At 48.7% G+C, this 24,187-nt stretch overlaps 12 protein-coding genes across 12 annotated transcripts; 5 read left to right on the forward strand and 7 right to left on the reverse strand.

Moving 5' to 3' along the window:
* Positions 1-272: 272 nt before the first annotated feature.
* On the reverse strand, positions 273-1,572 carry LCP9604111_6205 (cyclin family protein; the record flags this gene model as incomplete). Its single annotated transcript, XM_039074101.1, has 2 exons — positions 273-867; positions 923-1,572. 2 exons carry the CDS (start codon positions 1,570-1,572, stop codon positions 273-275), a joined length of 1,245 nt encoding a protein of 414 aa, XP_038927731.1.
* A 2,314-nt stretch (positions 1,573-3,886) lies between these two features.
* xgeA (putative endoglucanase) lies at positions 3,887-4,696 on the reverse strand (the record flags this gene model as incomplete). The annotated part of the gene is made up of 2 exons (XM_039074102.1): positions 3,887-4,283; positions 4,341-4,696. 2 exons carry the CDS (start codon positions 4,694-4,696, stop codon positions 3,887-3,889), a joined length of 753 nt encoding a protein of 250 aa, XP_038927732.1.
* Positions 4,697-6,765: 2,069 nt separating this feature from the next.
* Positions 6,766-7,539, forward strand: erg2 (C-8 sterol isomerase ERG2; the record flags this gene model as incomplete). The annotated part of the gene is made up of 2 exons (XM_039074103.1): positions 6,766-7,132; positions 7,202-7,539. 2 exons carry the CDS (start codon positions 6,766-6,768, stop codon positions 7,537-7,539), a joined length of 705 nt encoding a protein of 234 aa, XP_038927733.1.
* Positions 7,540-8,314: 775 nt separating this feature from the next.
* LCP9604111_6208 (nucleic acid/nucleotide deaminase domain-containing protein) lies at positions 8,315-10,064 on the forward strand (the record flags this gene model as incomplete). Its single annotated transcript, XM_039074104.1, has 2 exons — positions 8,315-8,642; positions 8,692-10,064. The coding sequence occupies 2 exons, from the start codon at positions 8,315-8,317 to the stop codon at positions 10,062-10,064; spliced, it is 1,701 nt and encodes a 566-aa protein (XP_038927734.1).
* A 136-nt stretch (positions 10,065-10,200) lies between these two features.
* LCP9604111_6209 (amidohydrolase family protein) lies at positions 10,201-11,258 on the reverse strand (the record flags this gene model as incomplete). Its single annotated transcript, XM_039074105.1, has 2 exons — positions 10,201-11,091; positions 11,148-11,258. 2 exons carry the CDS (start codon positions 11,256-11,258, stop codon positions 10,201-10,203), a joined length of 1,002 nt encoding a protein of 333 aa, XP_038927735.1.
* A 266-nt stretch (positions 11,259-11,524) lies between these two features.
* Positions 11,525-12,627, reverse strand: LCP9604111_6210 (ketopantoate reductase family protein; the record flags this gene model as incomplete). The annotated part of the gene is made up of 2 exons (XM_039074107.1): positions 11,525-12,351; positions 12,423-12,627. The coding sequence occupies 2 exons, from the start codon at positions 12,625-12,627 to the stop codon at positions 11,525-11,527; spliced, it is 1,032 nt and encodes a 343-aa protein (XP_038927736.1).
* Positions 12,628-13,024: 397 nt separating this feature from the next.
* On the forward strand, positions 13,025-13,723 carry LCP9604111_6211 (uncharacterized protein; the record flags this gene model as incomplete). Its single annotated transcript, XM_039074108.1, has 1 exon — positions 13,025-13,723. One exon carries the CDS (start codon positions 13,025-13,027, stop codon positions 13,721-13,723), a length of 699 nt encoding a protein of 232 aa, XP_038927737.1.
* A 434-nt stretch (positions 13,724-14,157) lies between these two features.
* LCP9604111_6212 (uncharacterized protein) lies at positions 14,158-15,919 on the forward strand (the record flags this gene model as incomplete). Its single annotated transcript, XM_039074109.1, has 4 exons — positions 14,158-14,221; positions 14,269-15,461; positions 15,509-15,613; positions 15,671-15,919. The coding sequence occupies 4 exons, from the start codon at positions 14,158-14,160 to the stop codon at positions 15,917-15,919; spliced, it is 1,611 nt and encodes a 536-aa protein (XP_038927738.1).
* A 240-nt stretch (positions 15,920-16,159) lies between these two features.
* LCP9604111_6213 (uncharacterized protein) lies at positions 16,160-17,429 on the reverse strand (the record flags this gene model as incomplete). Its single annotated transcript, XM_039074110.1, has 5 exons — positions 16,160-16,455; positions 16,520-16,590; positions 16,648-17,021; positions 17,073-17,140; positions 17,192-17,429. The coding sequence occupies 5 exons, from the start codon at positions 17,427-17,429 to the stop codon at positions 16,160-16,162; spliced, it is 1,047 nt and encodes a 348-aa protein (XP_038927739.1).
* Positions 17,430-19,532: 2,103 nt separating this feature from the next.
* LCP9604111_6214 (uncharacterized protein) lies at positions 19,533-20,483 on the forward strand (the record flags this gene model as incomplete). The annotated part of the gene is made up of 3 exons (XM_039074111.1): positions 19,533-19,563; positions 19,617-20,072; positions 20,134-20,483. The coding sequence occupies 3 exons, from the start codon at positions 19,533-19,535 to the stop codon at positions 20,481-20,483; spliced, it is 837 nt and encodes a 278-aa protein (XP_038927740.1).
* Positions 20,484-20,601: 118 nt separating this feature from the next.
* LCP9604111_6215 (uncharacterized protein) lies at positions 20,602-21,267 on the reverse strand (the record flags this gene model as incomplete). The annotated part of the gene is made up of 1 exon (XM_039074112.1): positions 20,602-21,267. One exon carries the CDS (start codon positions 21,265-21,267, stop codon positions 20,602-20,604), a length of 666 nt encoding a protein of 221 aa, XP_038927741.1.
* Positions 21,268-22,050: 783 nt separating this feature from the next.
* Positions 22,051-23,548, reverse strand: LCP9604111_6216 (uncharacterized protein; the record flags this gene model as incomplete). The annotated part of the gene is made up of 4 exons (XM_039074113.1): positions 22,051-22,581; positions 22,651-23,006; positions 23,066-23,339; positions 23,393-23,548. 4 exons carry the CDS (start codon positions 23,546-23,548, stop codon positions 22,051-22,053), a joined length of 1,317 nt encoding a protein of 438 aa, XP_038927742.1.
* Positions 23,549-24,187: the final 639 nt, after the last annotated feature.

A 24,187-nucleotide genomic window follows, 5' to 3' on the forward strand; every position in this document is an offset into this window, starting at 1 on the left:
TTAGATGACATATATGAACATCAAATAGTAAGTGTGAGCGAGGGGTATTGGCAACATGTGCGTATCAACGGGGTGAACAGCTTTTTCAAAAGCGGAAATATGGAAATTTGAAAAGGAAATAAAAGAGATATGGGCATGTATGAGTGAGAGCGTAAGAGTCAGTGAGATAGGAAAAAGGAGAGATGCGTGGGAGTATCGGTGATTAAGTAAAGATCAGATTGCTAAAAGGGGAAAAAGAAAGAGAGGCAGGAGAGATCGAGAACCGGCTCGATTTAGTGAGACCGACGACCGCCCATGTAAGAGCCGGTCGCGGAGGCAAGGAAGCGAGCCACGAAGCCGCCGCTGTGCGCGTGGTTGCTGGTCTTCAGCTTCTTGGATGGCTGGCGGATAGGCTCCGAGGACTTGGTGGATTCGATGTGGGCGACGTCCACGTAGCTGTGGTTCAGTGAGAGGGATGACGGGCTGCGGTTGGGGTCCGCGAGCATGAGGTCGTCGGCACCGTTCGAGGAAACCGTACTGATGGAAGCTGGTGTGCCTCTTGAGCTTGGGGCGATGCTGGACGAGCGCGAGCAGAGAGAGTTGAAGGTCTCGGCGTGGGAGAGGGCTGGCACGTCGCCGACGGATGGTGGGGAGACAGAGCGGGTGGTTCGGCTGGGGGATGCACGCTGGCGTTGGTAGGGGTTGTAGCGATCGTGCTCGGCGATATTCTGTGCGGCGTAGTGGGTGTTGTGCATGCTTGGGCAGGAGACGTGGCTAGGGAGACGGCGGAGAGAGTTGTCGTTTCCGCGACGCGTCTCGCTCCGGGCCTCGAGCTTTTGACGGCGGAGTCGGCTGGCCAGTAGGTCTGCTGATGAGTGAAGACGGCGCCTAGGGGTGGGTTAGTATTTGTTATGATAACAGGTTGTAAAATGGGATGCTGTACCACTCGCGGTGTTGCTCTTGTTTGTGGAGATATTCCTCATCGGCGATACGTTCTTGCTCTTGGGCTATCAAGCGCTGGCGGTGGGGGGCGAGAAAAGGCTCGAAATAAGTGAAGAGATCCTGCTCGGTGATGCGCAGGTCCCAGTCCAGAAGGAAGAGGAGCTGGCGTTCCATGAGGTTGACCTCAGGGAGAGAGAAGCCGAAACCTTCGAATCCCTTCACTGCAGTGTAACGGGCCCAATGCTTGTTCTTGGGACTGGAGTCGTTCAGATTTTTGGCGGCCAGGATGAGCGAGGCGAGGAAGATGCGATGGACAGTGCAGCGCATGCCCTTTGCGACTGGTGGCAGACGTGATCGAAGACGACCGAGGTAGACGAGACAGCTCATGAGAGTGGGCACCTGCACCTGCGACCGAGCAACAAGTGACGCGATAAAGGTCTCGATCGGGGGAAGAGCAGGCAGGTCAGAGGGGTCCATTGGAGGGGTGGATGGTGGTGTAGGTTGGCCATTCTGGTTGACCGTGTTGGTCACATGCGCCTCACAGCGGATGACCTGGGCTGCCTGTTGAGCCAGGTGTGTGATCATTTCGCGAGTCACTCGGACAGTGACAAACTCATTGAGAGCAGCTCGGTTGAGTGATGCTGAGTCCATCTTGATAGAGGGATATGACAAGAAGTTGGATATCGGAGAAGAGATCGAGGATGGGAGTTAAATATGCGGAACTGAGATCAAAAAGGTGATCAAGGCCACAGATAGATTGTCTCGGGACAATCCAATTCAGGAATCTTTGGGCAAACGACAAAGGTCTTTGTATGTTGGCGGTATCAGAGGGAGTCGACACAGGGTGAAGCAAAGAAATCCGATCAAAGACCAAGAGACACAATGGCGAACAGAGAAAGTGAATTCCTGGCCGGCAGGATAACTTTCAGATCAAGTACTTTCTTTAAAAAAAGAATGTTGCAGTAAGGATGGGATAGTTGGGGTTGTCGTGTCAACGCCTATCGATAGCCCTAACTGAGAACTTCTCCAAAGTGAAACCCGAAATTTATTCGAGAGAGACACAATCCACAGTTCACTGCAAGTAAGCAATAGATTGGAAATAATGTCTCTGAGGGGGGGAAATTCAGGATAGAAAAGGCGAAGGATCAAAATAAAAGGCAGGTATCAAAGGAAAGGATGACGACGTTGGGCATGATGAATCTCGTGAAGAATCTGGGTGGAATGCCTCTCTAGTTATAGTATCTGGTATGCGCCAGAGTGGGAGGAGAGAGGGGATACGGTTCTCCCCTGCAAGGAACGGCCATCCAGTTAGAAGAGAGAAGATAGCCAACAGGGATAGAACAGAGCCAACCTGCATAGTTGGATCTAAGATGCTACCTATTTTTTTGGCGCGCGGAGTCTGACAGGGAAAGTGAGCTGATTTGTCGAGAGAGAACGGATGATGTACAGTTGATAGACTATTATTGTACCTGTGCGTTATTATCCCTAGATTCATCCAATAGAGGGTTGGACGGTTGGTTTTTGGCTGTTGGATTGCATCGACTGGCTGGACACGATGGACTCGGTGTGATAGTATTCTACATTCTACATGAAACTAAAATAAGGGGCGTATTGGGACAGGGCGACGTCCAACAATACAGCTGATCTAGGATCTAGAATATGGGCCCTTCACAATGATTCCTATGAAACGCATGACCGTCTCAGATCTACTCCGTATGGGTCATTCCATTCCATACCAAAATAGGATCTATTATCTAGTCAATCATCACCAAGAACAGACTTCAGCTGAAAAAAACACGGTGGCGATTTCAGGTTGGCGCCGTGAACTCGCGTTAGTGCCCAATCACTCGAAACCTGTCAGTTTCCGATCTGATCGCCGGAATCCCTGTGAAATGGTCCCTTTGACAGACTTGGCTGTCCTGTCATTTGACTGGATCCCAATCCAACGGCGCGAATATAGCGTGTTCGAGGGGGAGACATGCCACTCCTGGAGGGGAAAAAGAAAATAAAACGATCCCAACCTGTTGGAATTATCCGACATCCACCTCACATGAGGCAGGTCACATCATTCCGGACCCTTTTTTCTTTTTTCCTCTTGGATCTATCGATTTCCAACCTCTTCCCAACCACCCGGCTATCTTTTGCCTCTCCCCGACCATGCAGTAGAGCCGTGGGATGCATGCAATGTTCCGTGCATAGCTCTTTTAGCGTGTTGGCTACTCTAAAAAAAAAAAGGCAGCACACTGCATATGCATCTACATAAGCGCCCATCCTCTTTCCACTCCCGACTTCCCGCCCAGCGCTTACAATCCCAACATCGTGGAAGCGCTATGACGTTTAGCTCTAATTTTATCGTTTTCTTTCGTTATTCTTAGATTTGTTTCTATACGCACTACGCTCCTGCTTTTCACTACCCCGGACGTCCCCATGCGCGGGCCGTCACCCGCCGTTCCGCCTGTCCCGAATTTGGGATGCTGGAAGTGATACTGCGCCTCATTTCATCGGGCGTCTCGCTGTTGGTGATTTGGATGGTTGGTTAAGAGTGCTCTATGCAGGTTTCCAACGTTTGTTCCCACGGGTGATCCCACGATCCCGCAGGTGATCCCAAAGGTGATCCGCATATCCAGCCCAGGCTCCATCATTTTATGGCGCCGTTGGGATTCTCAGAGCTTTGGGCCCGGTGTTGGAATGGGGCGGTTTCGGGATTGGAGGGTTTGTTTCAGTGTTGGGTGGCGGCTAGAAATCGTATGGGTGAGATGCAACGCGAAGAATGCGACCGTGCATATGCGGAGTACGAGTCGCAGGCTGATACTAATGTGTGTATTTGGCATTATGACAATGGTGGTTCTATGATTGGCAGTGATTATCGATCCGGTACTTGGTGAATTGTGATTGATTACATTTCCCAACTATCTTCCCAAGTCCCAGTCATGCCCTTCGCTAAAACCATGGAATCACTTGACAATTAAACAACAGCGACCGAGTAAGAAGAAACAGTCAACTTAGCAGTACCAGTGAAAGGCTCAGTGCCAGCCTGCACATCAATCAAGTATTTGCTGTTGCTCAGACCCTGGTCGTTGACAAGGTACGTAAAGAACTTCAACAGGTCACCGGAGAAGCTCGTAACGGTCGACTTGGCGACGAAGCTGTAAACAGTCATCTGGCCATTGGGACCAACCCACACATCCCATTCGACACCATTGATAGTAACCGTCGCGATGGCCTTGCCAGTGCTCGAGATCGGGCCCGCACCGCCCAGAGCCGCAAGCCACACCATGATCTCGTACTCCTCGCTGCCGTCAGCAGTAGAACTGAGAAACATGTCGTAAGCGACATCGGCGACGATATCGGTAGTCGAGTAGCTATTCAGAGATGGTTAGGGCTGTTCGTTCTAAAGAAACCATGTGCACCAGGCTTACCTCCAGTCCCAAACGGACTCGATGCTGCTAATAGCACTCAGCGTCTTAGGAGTGAACTGCAGCGAGGCACTGGCGTAGCTCTTGACCTGGTTCGTGGCACCGGCCCACGACCACGAGGTGTGCCACGCGATCTTACTGCCGCTGCTCGAGTCTAGCCCTGTGCACTGCGTGCCGGAGGGGTCTTGGGCTTCGTTCCAGAGGTTGTTGTAGAGGATGTAGGTGTCCGTTGTGGTTGTGCCCCACTGATCGCAGAAGTCTGCGCGACGAGCGATGGCCTTGACTGGGGCCCTGGCGGCGTTGCCCATGGCCGACAGTCCCAGGCAGAGGAGGGACACGGGTGCGATGAAGGACTTCATAGTGGCTTTGGGATCGGGTGTTGGTCTCAGGGACAGATGGGAGTATCTTGGTATGAAATTGGAGTCTCACAGGGTGGAACTGGGGTTGTAGGGTTGTTTTATACATGCCATCTTCTCTCGGGAGTCGTCCGTTTGGGGAATGACCTGCACCGGCGGTGGATTCATGTTCCGTATAGAGTGCGGAGGACTCCTGTCTCACATTTCATATTGGTACGAGTTATTATCTCCGTCGAGCTCATGGCCGGGACTCCACAACAGCCGGATAATATCAAAAGCTTGCTCGGGGCCACGGCCAGCCGCGATTGAAGGAATAGATGGCTGCTGCCATGACGTGCATCGTGGACAAATTTTTCCACGACTCGAGGTTCATTATGCAGGGCATTATCTACTCATCTGCGGATTCGGAAAGCTCTCCGGTCGTTGGCACCGTACGTGAGGCCGTCGCAGAGCGGGGCGGGGGATTACTGCTTCTAGAACGCGGTCAAATCGGAGGCCGTTGCTTAAAAGGTATCCGCTTTGTTCGAGATTCCCCTGAAGCATAAATTGTCGGTTTGCATTTGCGAAGTTTTTCCGTGGTGTGACTAGCTTTGTGCGGGAGCCAGGTCAGTGGTAATTGATTTGCGTGTCATATGTGATGGTCAAATCTAGAGACTTGAAGGATACATATGCTGTATGTACTCACGAATCAGCCACATCGTCACTTACGCCTGTTCTTCATGCACCCCGCAAATAACACAAAATAAGACTCCCCAGAAAATGGATGGTAGCTGACTCCAAAGGTCTCGGCTGAGGACTTGCTCCTAGTCAGAGATTGCGGAATGCCGACCGTTTTTCAATGGGAGATGATCGACATTTTGACCGTTGAATTCAAGTCATGCAGAAACCAAATTAGAATGGTTCTTGCCATCATTCGACAGGGGATGGTTTCATGGCAAGCCACGTAGCTCAAGTATGGATGTTACACATTCGTACGCGCTCACAGTCAGGCACTATAAGGTATGTTCTGTCTAGCAGTCCCCTGCATCTTCGGAAATTGAAAATGGGCCGATTGGGACGAGGACTCAGACGGAGAGGCAATTGTGGCTACCGTCATGAGCAAGTCAGAAAACCCGAAACTCATGGCTGTTTATCTTACACGGTGCAATCATTTTGCTTGCGACTTTTCCTTTCAGCTATGTCGTGGTCATATAGGCAAGGGTCGGTCCGTCAGCATAGCGCAGGTCCTCGTCATTTTGGATATCATCCCAAGTCAACTTTAGATAATTAGCTTCTCTGATATCACACAAACAATTCAAGCTTGGATTCGATACATTCATCGATATACGGTGGACTCTAGTCGAGATTAGATATGTATGTTGTACAATGTTCAGAATATATATATCGTCTCAATCCAGGTCAAACCTCGGGATACCCATCTCCCATCTCTTTATACTGATAGAAACAGTCAAACTAGCCATGTGTCCTAGCATCGACAGTCCGTCATATGCAAGCATACCAAGTTCAATGTTTAAGAATCTGAGCAACAGGATGACCTCGGGGAGTAGTTTGATATATCTTGGCATCGGGTTCCGCGGACTGCGGCAGTTCCCGCATACGGATCACGGCGATCCGAGGTGAGCTGTCATTGGAGATGATTGGACTGTCCTACCTGACAGGTGCAGACGTACGGAACATCGTCGGGGAAAGGAGATATCGAGGACGCTTGGCCAATAGAAGAGACGATAATTCGGATTGTGGGCATCCGGCATGGCCTGTTGATGTAAAACAAACAGTGCAAACACATACAAACATATACAAACACATTCAAACACTACAAACCATAGGATTGCAATATCACCAGCATATAGGTGCATGTATTGACTTAAGCATGAGACAATGAGCAAGGAATTGACTGATATACAGTAGTAATGAATCGAACAAAAGCGAGGGCGTTTTGACTATTTTCAATTGTTTTGCTTATATGCCCCACTAAGTGGAACTCCGGGGATTTCGCTAGGGGGTGGAATTAAATTTAAGTGCTCGCATGCCTCTTTTTTCAAAGACTCCAGGTCCCTTCCCCAATTCCCAAGATGCCTTCTAAATCCTCAAAGTCTTCCAGCTCCGGCTGCCGCTGTCGCTGCTTCTCCCTGAAGAGCCTCAGCTACCTGGCTATCTTCCTGGCTCTATTCTCCGCCGTCTACCGATACCTTGATGCGCGCCTGGAGCAATTCTACATCTTCGACCCGGTGCACCTACACGATGTATCTCAGCGCGCTATCAGCGCCCACGGCGAAGACACCCGCTCTGTCGTCAACTTTATCGTCGCCGAGCTGGAGCAAAAAGTCGGTCCCAACTACCTAAGCACCCAGGAGGAGTGGGTTTTCAACAACGCCGGCGGCGCCATGGGCGCTATGTACGTGATTCATGCTAGTATCACAGAGTACCTAATCATCTTCGGTGAGTTTCGCGCCCGCGATCAAGTCTACTGCATTCCTTTTCCCTTCTAATCGCATTCAATCTTCGCAGGCACCGCTATCGGAACCGAAGGCCACACCGGCCGCCACACCGCCGACGACTACTTCCACATCCTTCAGGGCACCCAGCTCGCCTACTCCCCCGGAGAGTTCAAGCCGGAGGTCTACCCGGCCGGCAGTGTGCACCACCTAGTCCGCGGCGAGGTCAAGCAGTACAAGATGGATGAATCTTGCTTCGCGCTCGAGTACGCCCGTGGCTGGATCCCCCCCATGCTCTTCTTCGGTTACGCCGATACCTTCTCCAGCACCCTGGACTTCCCGACGTTATGGGCTACCACGCGCATCACAGCCCGAGAGATGGTCGGCAACTTGTTACAGTTGAAGCTATAATTGAGCATATGATTTTATTATTGGCATGCAGGGTTCAGTTGGATTGATGAGGTCTATGTGGAATGTATGATATGGGAATTGGGGTGCGATCCTAGCACCTGAGGTGCTATTTTGGTAAAAGTTAGTAGATATAGTGGATATTCAATTGCTAGCACCGAGCACATTTTTAATAACATCATCAGCTGACTGCCCTTATGACACAGGCTATTAGACTTGAGCTGTGACCTAGGACGCTTTGCCCAGGCTGCTGCCGTTGAAAAGATGTTGGAAGTATGGAAGCCAATATTCCAACGTCGTACTAATCATCAGTAGACGGTGAGAGACCTGATGTCTTAATCATTTGAGAAGATCCCCAAGTCCTGAAGTTCAGTACTACTTCCAACGACGGTTCACTAGAGCTACGGAGGCCGTGATCGAGGTCGAAGATATACCGAGGACGAGAATGGAAATAACAGAAGAAGGCTGAGATAAGCCTTTATACCTTGTTTGTCAGGCTTCCACAGGCTTGGGCCTTAGTTAACAGCCAAAAACGTATCTTTGTTAGGAACCCTGCACGAACAAGCCTATCATGAGCGTTGACATTTGCCTAGGCTACTAATATGCATGAATCCGCATACTCGTATGCCACGTCACAGAGAGCACTCAGCCGATGTGTGCGTGTGTTGCTAGCTTCCAAGTGTTCCATCGAAACTACGCTGACCATTCCCATTTCTCTCACTGATGCAATCTTCTAACATCTGTTACTAGGCCATATGCTCATGGTTGCTCGAGCAAAATGATACCCTCGAAGGAATTTCATCAAGCAGTTCAAAACCTACGCGGACTAACGGATCAACCATCCGAAGAACACTCTTATCGAATAGAAATTCCACCTTCTCAATCAGCTAAGCACTTGCTAAAAGCTGAGGATGAGATGCAACTTGCCGATGATATTGCCTTCCTAGGTCAGGCAGAAGAGGGAGCCAAAAATGTGACGGCTGTGACTCTCCAGGAGAAAGCACCTGGGCTTGTCATTTGCCTCGCGAGCAACCACACGCCATCCGATAAAAGAGTTCTGGAATTGAATAAAACCATGGCTTTGGTGAGCGAGTACGCTTCTGAAGGTAGCTCCTTGTATGCAAATGTCATATTCAGGGTTGCTGACTTGTACAGGAAAGCGACGGCGTGAATTTCGTGACAAAATATTCGACATGGTTGTTGACATCCGCGAAGATCGAATTCTTAGCAGAATTCGTCCGCCATGGTTACCACAGCCTAGCCGCTATTACAAACTGAGGCCGTTTCTACTCTCACAGGTTCAGGTATTTGTTGATGAGATTTCCGTTATCAATCGTCAGTCAGCAGGTTTTCAATCTCTGGTGCAACCGGCGCGCCAGCTGATATCCTGCCTTTTACCTTTCAAAAAACCTGTTCCACAGATTTTGAGAAAGGAATATCAGAAAAATGTGATAAAAAGCTGTGCTGAATTGGCTGGTGTTGGTGGGACAGGATTGCTGGAGGAACACCTTCAGCGGCTACAAATTTCAGCTCAACTCCGTGATAGAGGTGGAATACGTCAAATTGACAAGCTTGCGCGATACTTCTTTGTGTGTCGAGATCTTGTCAGAGTCGGTAGACGTCCAGAGTACAAGCCCCTGTTCAGCAATATTGCGATTGAAACCTTGAAAGCTTCCAAAGGAAGGCCAGTAGGCTCCAAAGTGTGCTTTGTTCACGCAGAGATGCAGCAGATTGTTCACTACACGAATCATCCTCATGATCCTAGTCCGCGGTTTATCGGATGTAGCAAGTCCGCATGCTACCTCTGCGATATGTTCATCCAGAAGCATGGGTTATACCGAATCTCACATGCTCACCGGCGGCTTTATGACCTATGGACACTGCCTGATTTGGATTATTCGGCTTCCAAAGAGGCTCAACAGCTTCAAGTCATATTAAAATCCATGACCAAGGAGATTTCAGCCATTGCCACAGGGTTTCAACGAAGTCCTCGTCCTCCGAAGCAGTATAGAGCGGAGAGCATTGCATTCTTACCTCTTACCAGTGGCTCGACAGCGAGCAATACTTCAGTTGCCACGCAGAAAGCTTCCATGTCTTCAGTATCCCCCCTATTGAGTCTTAAGTCGGACTCTGATACCAGGATTGCGAGCACCTGCTTTTCGAAGAGCCTGTCTAGCAGAACTAGCAATGCGTCTTGTCTTTTACTCAACCAAGATGACCTGCCATATTCACTTGATATAAAAGACATCAAACACGACTTTTTGGTGCAGATCGGTGCAATCTTTCTTGATGTCGAGTTTGTTACCACTGGCCGGCTCTCAATCCGCCACGCAATAGATAATACACTACCTAAAGATGTCATAGATATCTCTCATTTATCTACAATTAGTGAGACAAAGGTGGCTCAAAGTCTAACCACGCAACTATCCTTGCGTCACCCTAGCGGTTTTACGATAATTATTGACTTTGTCCGGGATGAGGTTGGACTTGATCACGAAACAGTCATTCCTGTGCGTCCGGATGACTAGGTCTATTGAAGGTTACAATTCGGAATACTGTCTATATAGCCTGCTAGTAACAATAACATGGTGAACTTCTATCATGATTGGTTACAACGAGTCTAAATCAGCCTTTCCTCGGCCATGAATCGCTTGCAAATCCAAGCTACTCACTCATCTCCCCAAGAAGATCCTGCGCATTATGAAGCAAGATTCGTCTCGTTGTCTCTGATCCAAAGACACTCTGCAATCCATCATCCACTCTCTTAGCCAGAGACTCAGCCAACGCTGCAGGGGTATAGGGGTAATCACTCCCATACAGCAATCTAGACGAATCAACCAGCCGCAGAAGACCATGAATCTGATCCGGGAATGGCACACCCGCAAGATCAAAATAGAAACGCGTCCGTAACAGCTGCTTAATCCTCTCCCCACTAATCCCATCCCCTGGACCGGGAACCATGGACGAGAACTCTGCGATCCTTTCCATTATCGGAGGAAAAGTCGCACCGCAGTGGCAAGACACAAATGTAATTCCAGGACAGCGGTCAACGGTCCCAGAGGTAAGCAGACTCATGAGTGCCCTGGTCGAATCGAACATAAACTCCATAATAGGCGCCGAGACCCCAGGGAGCGGTATCTCCTTCTCCAGGGAGTCATCATCGTGCCGGATAAAACATGTAGTTGGGTGAAAGAAGGCGATGGTCTTTCGCGCACTCAATTTGTCAAAAACCCGGGTAAAGCGCTGATCACCCGGGTAGATGCCATGCGAATTGGTCAGAATCTGAAACCCCACTGCGCCAAGATGGTCCAGTGCATAGTCTATTTCTGCAAGGGAGCCTTCCACGTCTGGGAGGGGGAGAGAGGCGAAGAAGAGGAAGTGGGTTGGGTGATCGGCGCAGATTTTGGACATGTCGATGTTGGCCCGTCGGGTTACAGATCGGCCTTCTTCGTCATTTCCTGGGGTTAAATGTGTTGCTGGAGAGGACATGCTCAGCACTGATTTCTTGATTTTTAGCTGGTTCATTAGTTCAATGTGTGCTTCGGGACTCCATTCCTGAATTCTTGTATTTAGTGTGAAAGTTAGATGGTTGTTCCCGTTCAGGCACTCACTGGGATCGCCGGCATTCCATCTGGGTGACCTCTGCCCGCGAAGTCGCTCTGTAGGCAATACTCGCGATAAGAGGGTGGTACGCAGTGGGTGTGGATATCGATTTTCTCCATTTTCGATCTGGTGAGTGTATAGGGAGTATTTTCTGGGGGATTGTTGCTGAGTTCATGTATGCCTGCCACTGAGATCGACATGCCTAGTTCGTATTCTTCACCGGTTGTTCAAACAGTCACTTATTGGTTACTGACTCGAGGCAACGACAAGGAAGCATGTCGTGTGACCATCTCCTTCTTATTGCCAATGCTGTGGAACAATGAAACCAACAGCCTGGTTTGGCAAACTGTATATCTTTAGACCGAAACGAGGTCTAGACTAATGACTATATCAGGTCTACTTTCGGCAGTTCCTTCGGTACGACAATCAATCCCCTGGCAGCCAACAGCCGGGCCTGGGTGAGCTTCAGGAACCGATACGTGTTATCCAAGATCGGCGTGTGAACACCCTTCTCCCTCGCCACACGCAAAGCATTCCCCAGAATGACCTCCACCTCCATGGGATTTCCCTTATCCACGTCCACTAGCATACTAGGCCGGAAACACAACTCGAGAGGAGTAGCATCAACCATCTCATCCACAATCCCCGGGCCAAGGTCATACCCATCCGCCTTCGCAATGGCCGCCATCTCCGCCATACCGGGTCTTATCAAACTATACTCGCCGCCGAATAGCCGGACTGCAGCACTGTCAAGCTGAGTGAGAGCGCACATGGGATTGAAAATCCCATTCCAAAGCACCTTGCGCCAGCGATAGAAGACGATGTCATCGACAACATTCGCATCGACGACTTTGCTGCTGTTATAAATCGTCGCAAACTCTTCGAGCTTGGCGCGCTCAAACGCCGCGTCCACGGATGGGTTGCGGAATGCGCCAATGTGGAATTTGTCGTGGTCGTCGTGTACCACATGCCCGTTGTGTTCATGTGCGCCGATGAAACTCGGCGCTGACAACACCACGTTCTCGGGGAATGCTGCGATGATCGGTGGTTCGATATACAGACCGTTTTGGAATAGGACGATCGTTGTATGACCTGGAGTTATGGCTGGAGCTATGATCTTGGGGGTGTTGTTCACTTCGGGGATGTTCTTCATCGTGACGATCACATAGTCGAATGGGGCGTTGGGATCACCCAAGGGAACCGCGTTGACGACTATCTATGTGTTAGCTTCGACTGGACCGGGCAAGCTATTTCTCGCCTCGCGACTTTGCGAGGATACATACTTGCGCTTGGTCTCCAGGCTGATAGTTTTCCGTGGTCGATAGACTCGATTTCGAATCCATGCTTGACGACTTGTTCATAGTTGGAACGAAGAACAGACGTGACAGATGCCTGACCGGATCTTTCGAGGGCGACGCTGACCATCGTCCCCACACCACCTGATCCAATCACCAACACTCGGCGCTTTGCCGTGGTAGTATCGGACATGTTTGATGATTACTCTTGAGGAGACAGTGTCGAGAATTTCCAGTCGATCTGCTACAGAGTTAAGATAAAATGGGACATTTCTCCAAATACAACACCCCACCGAGGCCGATTTATGCAATGCGGGAGGCCGATCTCGGGGCATTTGATTATCTCGGCATCTCCTGATCTTATCGACATTCTACCGCTCACTGGATGACAAGGCCGAGCTCCCTTCATGGCCCGATTTGGTTATTCTGTGACATTTGAAATGAGGGATAAACTATACAAGCTAATGTTCCACCATGGAACGCGCAAACCATATTCGCAGCAACTGATCGGATGATAAAAAGTGATGTAACATGTCGAATCTTTCAAACCACCGCCAATTATCTTCCATGTATCCCCAAAGCAACCCGAGATGAAGAACCTAGTCAAGCAAATCCGATTCCCCGCGCTCGAGGACATCCTCAGCTTCGCACAAAATGTCGCAGAAACCTCGGGCCGATGGGTCAACTGGCAGATCATACGGGGCATGCGACATGTATGGTGGGAGACGGACTGGGACGTGCTATCCCGATGGGCGCAATCGATCATCGAAACAGAAGAGCGCCTGCGCGAAATCACCCAACGCGAGACGTTCGTCAAGAAGAATATCCATAGATTCCACAACGGCTCCGACGAAGCAGCCAAATTGGTTCTGCCGGATTTCATCGAAGAGCTGATCGCTCTGGACCACGAGTACACGCGCCTCGAGCGGATATACGATACCCTCCTAGCGGGCTGTCCCGTGGGCCCTATCAAGAGCGGATATCTGTGGATTCGAAAGCAGCCGCAGTGGCATCTCAGGAATGAGTGGTTGCGCCAGGATTGTGCGAGGCGCGGTGGGTGCTGTGGTCGTCAGTGCAAATGTTGTGAGAAACCGCCCGATCCGATGAGGAAGAAGGGCTGGGGTCATTGTACGGCGAAGTGTGCTTGTTGTAATGATGTGCTTGAGGACGGATTTCGACTGACCGAGAGAAATCGGAGAACATTGCAGCCGGAGTTTGATCTTACTGTTTACCCGTGGAGTGATTATAGTCGAGAGATGTTTCGTGCTTATATCTGGTCGCTTGAATAGGCTTTCTAATAGTTTGCTTTGAAAGGGTGTTGCTTGAATGTCCGTTGCTCTGTATAATCAAATGTCGCTTTCCTCTTATCAATGTCCTAGAATAGAACTAGCGTTTTGCAGGGGTTCGAGACTTAGCTTGAAACAAAAGTCGAAGATACCATACCTAGAGTTGCAGGTCCATGCGAATCAAAGATAATCAAATGATCAGCGGGGAAGCTTCCTAAAATCTCGCCAAGCCGGCATGTTTAACGCATCCTGATTCGACCGAGTAGTTAATATCAGAGCCACTTGGAGAGTACACTGGGAGTTTCCCCGCAGATGATATTCACACTTGATAAGGCGGATCTGCGTAAGTGTAAGGCACTGATTGCTTAAATAGGCAGGATCACCTTGCCCATCATGCTCGCTCAAGTATCCTTTCCTACAGTATCCAACTCTCAACTATGGAGAGTGACAGTATTCAGGATGAGACCATTTGGGCTCCAGGAACAGTCAGGCTAGAAGATAGTAAGTGACCGCCAACCATACCGATACAACTTGACTTACAGAGCCAGTCCACCAATCCAGAGACCAACTGGTACTATTCCCCACGCCATCAGCCGACCCCAACGATCCTCTTAATTGGTCGACAGCTCGCAAAGCCCTCAACTTCACCCTAGTAAGCTTCTTTGTGCTATGGACTTTTGTCCAACTCGATATCGGCTTCACAGCATGGGGCCCAATGCAAGACGAGCTCAACTTCTCAGTCGATCTACTAAACGCCAACGCAGCGGTCAATTACGGCGGTCTTGCTATAGGCTGCATATTCTTTATGCCCCTGGTCCACAAGTACGGCCGACGCCCAATCTACATATTCAGCGTGGCCTTACAACTCGCATCATCCATCTGGCAAGCCGAGATGTACACGATCGGCGATCTAATGGGTAGCGGCCTGATATCCGGCATCGGCGGCGCAATCAGCGAGATCGTTGTGCAGATTACCATCGCGGACATGTTCTTCGTGCACCAGCACGCCACTATGAACGGCTGGTATGTCGTCGTCCAGTGTGCAGGAGCATTCCTTGGCCCCGTGGCATCGGGGTACATCGTGGTGGCACAAGGGTGGAGGTGGATGTGGTGGTGGTGTGTCATTTTCTTCGGTGTCACACTCCTCTGTGTGGTATTCCTTTTCGAGGAATCGAAATATGTCCCTTATTTGGATGGTCGGGAGTTTACCGCGGATGTACAAGTGACCGATGAACCGTCCAAATCACGCAAAGATAGGGACGCAGCAGATGCAAAGAGCGCCAATGAGACGATCGCTAGCCCCGTACATACCAACCCGGATATTCCGATGAAGACGTATTTTCAGCGGATGGCTTTGGTGACCATCACCAACGAAGCTCTGTGGCCGCATTTTTATCAACCAATCGTGGCGCTCTTTACCTTCCCGGCCGTTTCATATGCAGCTATCACATACGGATCTATGCTGAGCTGGTTCGCGATCATGACTTCCTTACAGGCATCGTACATGATCATACCGCCTTATAACTTCGATGCCATTGGCGTTGGGCTGATGAATGTGGCTCCATTTGTTGGCGCTCTTCTAGGTTTCCCCTTTGGTGGACATTTAAGCGATAAATCTATTTTATGGTTATCCAAACGCAATGGCGGTATTTACGAACCGGAGATGCGTCTTTGGCTTGCTCTACCTCTTGCCATTATTGGCCCCGCGGGGATACTAATGTTCGGTTTGGGCCTTGCCTATGTGAGTATATCCAAAGCATGCCGTTTGAACATTCTAACGTTATCTAGGGTGTGCACTGGGCTCTTCTTGCCGTGGGATTTGGATTCTTTGGATTTACACTTGCTTCAATTAGCGGTATCACCCTCTCGTATCTCATGGATTGCTATCAAGACGTGAGTACTGATCTTATTTCGAGCGTTTGGGTCCTCTTCTAATTTGAGCGCTTCTAGATCATTAGCGACGCATTAGTCGGAGTGATTTTTATGCGAAATATCTTCTCGGTGGTTGTACTCTTTGCTTTGACACCTTGGGTCGAAGGGATGGGCTTGCGAGACTTGCATATTCTGCTTGCAGTTATTGCATTGGTGGTCCTGTTGATTCCTGTTCCACTTCTTGTCTGGGGTAAGAAGGCTAGAATTGCTACGGCCGCGAGTTATAGGAAAATGGCGGCAAATCAGCTCAGCCACCGGACTACTTAGATACCCTCCTACTACTAGAATAAATTGCAACTCGGCTTTCAGTTGAAGGAGACGACCTTGACAAATATTAAGTAATGTTATAATTTAGACAAGCCCATAAAAATAAGACTAAAGGTGTATAATGTTAATGAAGGTATCACAAAGAAGAATGTAAACGAGTGTTTCAATGTGTTCCTGTTTCGCCTGACTCCCCCTATGCAATCCGCATAGAGCCTTCCATCCAGCGAAGGAGTCCCAGACCTAGACGCTTTCCCTCGGCTTCTCATCCTTGTAGTCTTCATATCGAGGCATCTCAAATGTTTGCCGAACCGCATAGGAGACACTTTGCTTATGGTTGGAAGTGATAGTGCCTCCAGGATTGCTCGAGACCACAAGAGTCCTGTCGGACAGCTCGGATACGTTGTTGGAGGCACGAATTTGAGACCAGAAGTTGCGATGACTCAACTTGAACAAAGGGCGGAGGTTGGGGAGACAAGCAGCCGTGATTCCGACTGCTGCTTCGATACAGGTCCACACGATGACGGGAACTTGGTTATCTGAACATGTGGTTAGAGATATGGATCGAGAGATTGAAAGAATATTGGCACGGTCGATACTCACAGGTAATATCAGGACCTAGCTCAACCAGTCGGATCATGGCATTGAGGCGGAAGATATCGAAAATCAAGGTTCTAGACATGAATTGTTAGTATTCTTTCACTGTAGCGCGAATGGGATATCAAACATACAAGCCACCGACGAGGAATACTCCAGAGAGAAGCGCTTTCTGGCCGTTTGAGATCGGTAATGTCCACACGACTCTCATGGGCATGATCAAGAGAATGATGTCGGAGAGGATGTTGGGGATTTGGATTCCATAGTAGAATTTTGCTGGGTCAAGGCAGGCTCCTTCAACCGACTGGTCCCAGAACCTTTTGACGGGGATACACAGAAGAGCACCTGCAACGTAAACACCCACAACCCAGAGAGTGACGAATCCAAACATGATGTTCACTGCAATTGTCATGTGTCGGACTGCAAAGAGTCGCCTGTACAGTGCCAGAATGGAGTATTTAATGAAGGCGATGCAGCCGGTGTAGATAAAGGCATTGGCAAAGCCGAGCTATCTTGAGTCAATGCGTGTACTTGATAGTTATAGGGCTGAGTTACGTACTTGGAAGTAAACCACGAGGTTTTTCGCTGGGATCATTGTGATGTGTGACCCCATTCCATTGAACAGGACTAATATGGTATTAGTATACGTTGGTTTAATGGGGATTTTGATTCACTCACGAACGACGACTCCACTGGAGCATGCATATTTAAAGAACAGAGCAACCATAATCAAGTAGTCGTCCATGAAAAGCCTACTCCCAGTCACCTTCCTCGCCAGGATCCTGAGAGCAACGGAGAGAGTCGACAACGTGTAAGCAAACACCAGGGCAATAATCATCGACCGGCGTAACTCCTGGTTCGGGTGTTCGAAGTCTCCTGGTGTCCACGTGGGGCTGGAGGAATCTGGGGAAGACATGACAGGCAGGTATGGTGGATCAACTCAAACAACAAGGTATGATTAAACGAGAGGAAGTTGTTGGCTTGAATGATTTGGAATCATTTAAGGCTGCGTTTCGGTTCCTTTAATATACTTCGACAAGATGAGGAAGGGGAAAAGGGATCTACGTATGTAGCCTGGATATGTCATATCTTTTGACATCCACGAAAATACCGCAAAGATGATATGAAGGGTATACCGATCACATCGATGACAGGGTATTTGCTAGGTACGGAAGGCAGTTCAGCTCAGGCACCCTCCAATGCGAACGACTACTGATTGTAGTGTGCGACTATTTTGCCTTAGAAAAAGCTAGCCGATGTTAATCAACGGCCCGTCGGATCATAAAGCAACAAAGCATTGTATACCTTGGCCGTGGAGATTTCACCAATCATATGGAGGCCAAAGAACCCTTTCCGGACGTATCATCTTGGAAGAGTGGATATATCAGATTCGGATCTGACACTCATGAGATCCACTTTATGCAAGTTATTTTTTTCCGAAAGCCCGGCGAATAGATGTGTTGAACAAAATGACAGCATGTCCTAGCGCATTACGTCTTTGATCGAGATAATCACTAGAGATATGCGTGAAGAATGATTGTTCATTGCTTTGCAGTCAAGTTCTCATACTAGAAGATTACTCAACGAAGTTCGGAATTCATCACTATATTTCAAGCAAGGGATTAACAATAAAGAAGTCTACGCAGTTTTGAGATATAGATAAACCGGGGCTGAGTTTCCCAGGGCTCTATCGTAGGAGAATTCAGAAATAGAGACATACACGGAATATCTGGCTTTCTCCATATGTACCACGCCCAATGTAGCCAAAAACGCCGAAACCGCCATGATCGTCCAATAATTGAAAACAATGCGGGTTGGGCCATAGAATACAGATTTGAAGCCACCGTTTTGGCAGATCCACGTATAATGAGACAGTTGAGGTCTGGGGTTGACCCGATATGATATGTCTAAAGCACAGCAGACATATCCGATTGCGGCCCACATGGTGGCATTTAGTGGAATTCAGCCGTTATGTTGATCCACATGACAGCGCTTTTGCCATTGATTACGAACTTGATATACGTCTCATGCAGCTATTGCACTGCCGTTGCACCTCGATTGCACATCTATACCCGCTTTTCCTGGACTGTCGCACATGAATACGATGTTAAATGCGATCTCAATTGGAATTTAATACGTTGTTCATGCACAGTCTTGTGCAACATATGTTGTACAGCTTGATTGTCGATGGAAGATGTTATGAATCCACTTTTTACTCCGCACAGATATCCCCGATCTTCGCGAGGGGCTGTATCGGAGATTAGACCGATCGAACGTCCGACTCTTCACAGAGCTGAGAGCATGTCATTGGAAGGTCCACATGGGTATATTACGTCTTCATAGTTTATGTTCACCCTTGCCGTTCTGTGGCTCAATGTCCTCGACAAAGTTCGACGGAAAGTCTAACATCTCGGATTTGCAATGCCTCAAATTTATATATACTTTGATCGTCCCGGCTGTTTACTCTAGGAAGCAGGTATAATCCAAAACAGTTAGCATATTCCAAGCTATCCACACTACGAGCAAGGCACACACCCATAGTAACACGTAGGGCCATTCCATTGAACAGTACACGAGGGAAAGTCGCACACATATTTGTAGCTGCCGTGGTCCAGATTCCGACCTGCAGCTTTATTATCCGCAAGGGTGACGACACTATCAATGTTTCAGAGCCGCAATGTGTCTTTCCAGGGTTGCACCTTTCCATGACTCGGGAAGATCCCTGTCCCACAACCCTTTCTAGTGGTATCATTGGATGCTGAGGCAATGTTTGCTGCGTCTGGCTCCACTATGGGGCTACGGCAAAGTGATTACCCTTCCGGTCCAATTGTTGACGCCGATAGCAATCGACTTGGGCATGGACCCTTCCAATAAACAGACGCGATGCTTTAGATGCACGCCATCGACGATTAGCGTCAAGCCGCAGGATCGATCGAAGAAATGCCCCTCACCAGAAATATTCCATCTCCGAAGCTCTCCCACTAAAATATCATTATTCTAGTACAAATCCTACGCGATCATGGCCAAAGTCGCTCTTATTACCGGCGGTAGTATGTAGCTTTCTATCCTCGGATCATTCATTCACTAAGTTTATTGAAAAAAGCTAGCGGAATGGGGCTTGCAGTTGCCAAGGACCTGAGCCAGACCGGCAGCTGGCAGGTCAACATTATCGGCACCAACCAGGAGCGAGGCCAAGAAGCAGCAGCTTCCTTGTTAAATGTCACATTCTACCAAGCCGACGTGCGCAATTACCAACAACTAGCCGCTGTATTTGACCAGATCTTCAATGCCACTGACCGAATAGACTTTGTCTTCGCGAACGCCGGAAGAGCAGATTATACCGATTTCTTCGCCAAATCCGAGACCGGCATCCCGCCCGAACCGGGTTCTGAACTTGTCGATGTCAACGTGAACGGCGCTCTATATACCAGTTACCTTGCGATGCACTATTTCCGTCGCTCTCCAGAGTTAACGAAAGGGCATAGGAATTTAATACTCATGTCGAGTATCGGGGGACTATACCCCTGCATGTTGACCCCGGTGTACTCTAGCACTAAACGTATGTTGAGAATTAACAACTCGAATAAGTTCGCCATCAGACATGGCTAATAAGTTCCTAGATGCGCTCATTGGGCTCACTCGCTCTGTCGGAGAGCGACTTTGGGAAGATGGAATTCGGGTTAATGCTCTGTGTCCCGGGGTGGTGGAAACGCCCCTTCTTGCCAACGAGGCGTTTAATGCGATCTTTCCGCGGGAAATACTCATTCCTATAGACGTTGTAACTGGTGTGGTATCAGAGCTACTGTCTGGGGCAGATATGGTAGACGCCAAAGGGATGCGTGTCGCTGGTGATGAGATGCATTCCCGGGCGCTTCATGTTTCAGGAAAGAGCTTCCTTTTCATTGAGAAGCCCGAGTTTCACGATGCGCAGTCTCGGATAACTTGGGCTGCAATGATGGGGCATAAATAATTGGAAGCATAAATGTACGAGACCCAATGAACTCGAGATAAGGTCCCAAGACTGTATGTCGCCGTTTTAACATTTGATCGCTCTATATCCTGCCTATCTGGTTCCACAGAATTCACGTTCAACACTCGGAATGTTGAAACACCTGATGCACATGTTTAAACTCAATTTCCTTGCAAATCCCTGGCAGGTAGAAGATCCCCCATGCCATGAGAACAACTGCCGTCTGATAGTAGTCAAATGCATAACTGGGCCACTCATTGGCTGCCAAAAATCCATCGGATCCCATCCCAAGCTGTGTCAGTCGCATCAAATTGCGACCAATAGCAATAATCGAGATTGCAAGACCAAACAACTGATTATAAAGTTTCCAATGAGGCATCATGAGTTGGATATTGGCGAACGAGGGTCGTCCAAATCGAACAGTCCAGAATATATTCTCCACAAGAGTGAATATCCAAAAAACCATCTGGCATACATAACTCGCCGTGAGAATATTCGCTGCAGACTCAATGAGTGTAGCCTTATGGGTCAGAGCAAGAATCATAGCACCGGTGCCCTGAAGTAGAAAAAGGACAATGTTGGAAGCGAGGTAGATAGGGAGTCGTAATTGGGTAGGGAGCAGACCCAGATTCTCGGACTTCAAACAGCGCATCATTTTCACTTGTGTGAGATTGACGGTAAACATGCATAGCGTTGGTCCAAGGAGGAGAAACAGATTTTGAACGCCGTAGGCTCCAAAGCTATAGGCATCTTCTGAGGAGAACACTCGAGCCCCTAGACCCATTGCTTGCACTATGGAGTGGTGAGCGGGAGAATATCTCAATCGGGCTGGGTTGTTCCTTACCCAGAGCTGCTACCAGCATATAGCTACCATCCCATGCTCGAGAGCGACACATACGGACCGCATGCGTTGCAAACAGGGCGCAATATATACCCACTCCAACAACCGCAGGAATCAGACTTGGCGTATAGGAATAATAGGCGGTTGAAGACATCATATTAGGAAGGATATATCAAACAAAGACCAATTGGCTCTTGAAGATGTAAGTAAGTTGTAATGAAAGCGAGCATCACTGAAAAATCCGGAACCCCCATGGCATTTATAACATTGGACCCCGAGTAGGGGACCACCAACTCGATGCAGATCAGATCTAAACCGAGTAATCATAACATAGCTCTTTATGGCAGCCTAGGGGCCCTTGTGAAAGATTATTTCTACGACGTGCAATGTCTCGGCGAAGGGTCGGGTTCGTACTCGGGTTCGGAAAGGAAAGGTTAATCTACCTTATTTCCTGGCATTTCTCAAGGCAGGTACATTATAGTTGGGGCTAATCTATTCTCAATTGTGAAGGCACCAATCAAACCTATCCTTTTTGCTACTCTTTTCTAAAAGAGGACTACCCAGTATGTTAGCGTCTCAAATTAGTGACATACTCATTCTTCAGTAATATTGAAGATCAAGCTGTTTAGGCATGAGATGATCACCTCCTTCCAATTAAAATATACTATAAGACAATAATTAAGACACGCTCCTGTCGTGCAGCGAAGAAAAAAATTGAGATCAATCTCAGCAGTTCAAATCATCCGCCATGCGCCTCCAAACAGATTTAGGCAGCCTCCCATGAATCCAATAACCACCATCATTCCCATCCTGACCCCGCCCTTTCCACGTCACAACCAAATCATCCAAGTGAGTCTTGGTCTGTCGCAGAAGTCCGCAGTAGTCAACACTTCCCTGTACAAAGAGCGGACACTCGCCTTCGATATCGAGACCATAGAGCGGTAGGCTTTTCCAAGAAGCGATGCGTGGTTGAGCCGCGCGGCTGCCGTATGATTTTGGGACCATGGGTCTTTTCGTCGGGTTTTTGTGCTGAGCGATTATCTCTGCGATGCATTCTGATTGCTGCCCTTCGTGAACCGCACGCCGAATGTGTGTTGCCAGTCGAACCAATGAAGGAGAGTCATATTCGCTTGTTGGTATTGGATCCGGCAGGGGCATCATGTACCAGGGGTTGGAAAGATTTGCCTCTGACTGGAGTTGTTTTGAGATATCGATGGTTAAGCCGAAGTTGTGGGCAGTGTGTAAGTGTAAAGAAGCCTGTGCAGGTATTGTCTTAGTGAACTTCTCCAATTTGGGGCAAACTGTATGACAGGTAGCATCACTAACCTTGTAGATAAAAGCCAGCAAGAGATCATGTTCAGTTACCTTGGCCTGTTTACTTTCGGCCGCTTCAATCCATCTCTGGATTTGCCCTCGGGGGACCAACAAGGTCTTGCCGATCCGTCTCGCTGAGGGGTAGCATATATTTCGCCCAATCTGTTTCCCGAGGGCCGTAATTCCTGCTATCCAAGTCCGATTCATGGAATATTTGTGCAGATCTGCGATCCGATGACACTCAATCTTCTCCACGCATTTTTCGATTACTTCTGTTTTCAGCGGCAAGAGTGGTCGGGCATGGAGACTGTGGGTAATTTTTTCTCCCCTGAGCAGGCTACAATAAGCCTGAACTATTTGATGAGCACCTATAAGCACCTGTCAGCTCTACTGGTTTGTGCTTTATGCTTTCTAAGGCGTCAATTACCATTTGCATCGCAAAGAGGCTGCAGGAACTTGAATCCTATTATGCAGGCATCGGTCAAGAACACCGTTCGTATGGAGAATACGCGCTGCCTCCATGCATGCAAGACTCCATACCCAAAATCTAACGCCTTATCGAATGCCTCGGAGTCAATCAATTGCGGTGAGTCCGGCTTGGGGGAAACTTGGAGAATCTCGCTGAGCTCTTGCTTAAGAATTTTCCCTTTCCACACTTCGGCTAGGTCACCGGGGTCTTTCGGATCCAAGAATTTCGTTTTCTGTTTAGTGTTAGTATGATTAATGACCGTGGTTGACGTTACCAAGCACGTACCAGCGGATCCATTCGCAAGTTCAGTACAGGCCATTGTGACACGAGTGTATCGGCGGCGAACTGAAAGTCGAGCGGGCTAGGACTGGTCCTCACAACGATTGACAGAGTGAACTCGAGAGGTCGGGCATAGCCCATATCCAGTGGACTTGGCTTCATAATGAAATTTACAAAAAAATAACAAAATAACACGAGATCCAGTAACCATGCTTATCAAGCCGACCCAAAGGTTATATTAATAATAAATAGAGACAGAGTGAGGCCGTCACGGAAATCAACATGTCAGTATCTGCATATTGATCTGTTGACCCCAACTTTAACGTCTCTCCCCACATAATTGCCCTCTGGAATGCCACCCTGTGGATCTCCTCCAATGAGCTTCCTGACATGGAATTCTGCACCATGGTAGAGACCTCTCTGGAATGTTGTATGTCCCCACACAGACCTGCGTGTCGCTCACAATTGCCCAAACTTAGCAGCAGTCTTGTTAGAGGAGATTGGAAATGCGCGGGCAGGTTGTCCACCAATCGTAGTCGAAGGTTGCAGAAATATTGACTCCTGTCATTCCCTATACGAATTCCAGCTAATATCAAGTATGATGTTGGTTGTGATGAATCGATTGTCTGATACTATCCCGTGATGATGGATACCGGGATCAGCCGAGCCACTAGCCGGCCGTTACATTTTTTTACAAAGTTACAGACCATTTTAGTGTGTAACCTTTGTAATAAATGTAACAAACCGGTTAAATCGTGACTAGCGTACGGCGGTCGAAACCGACTCTCCTGGCAACTTCGA

This window comes from Penicillium roqueforti, assembly GCF_015533775.1.
Source record: "Penicillium roqueforti strain LCP96 04111 chromosome Unknown scaffold_16, whole genome shotgun sequence".
NCBI lineage: Eukaryota > Fungi > Ascomycota > Eurotiomycetes > Eurotiales > Aspergillaceae > Penicillium > Penicillium roqueforti.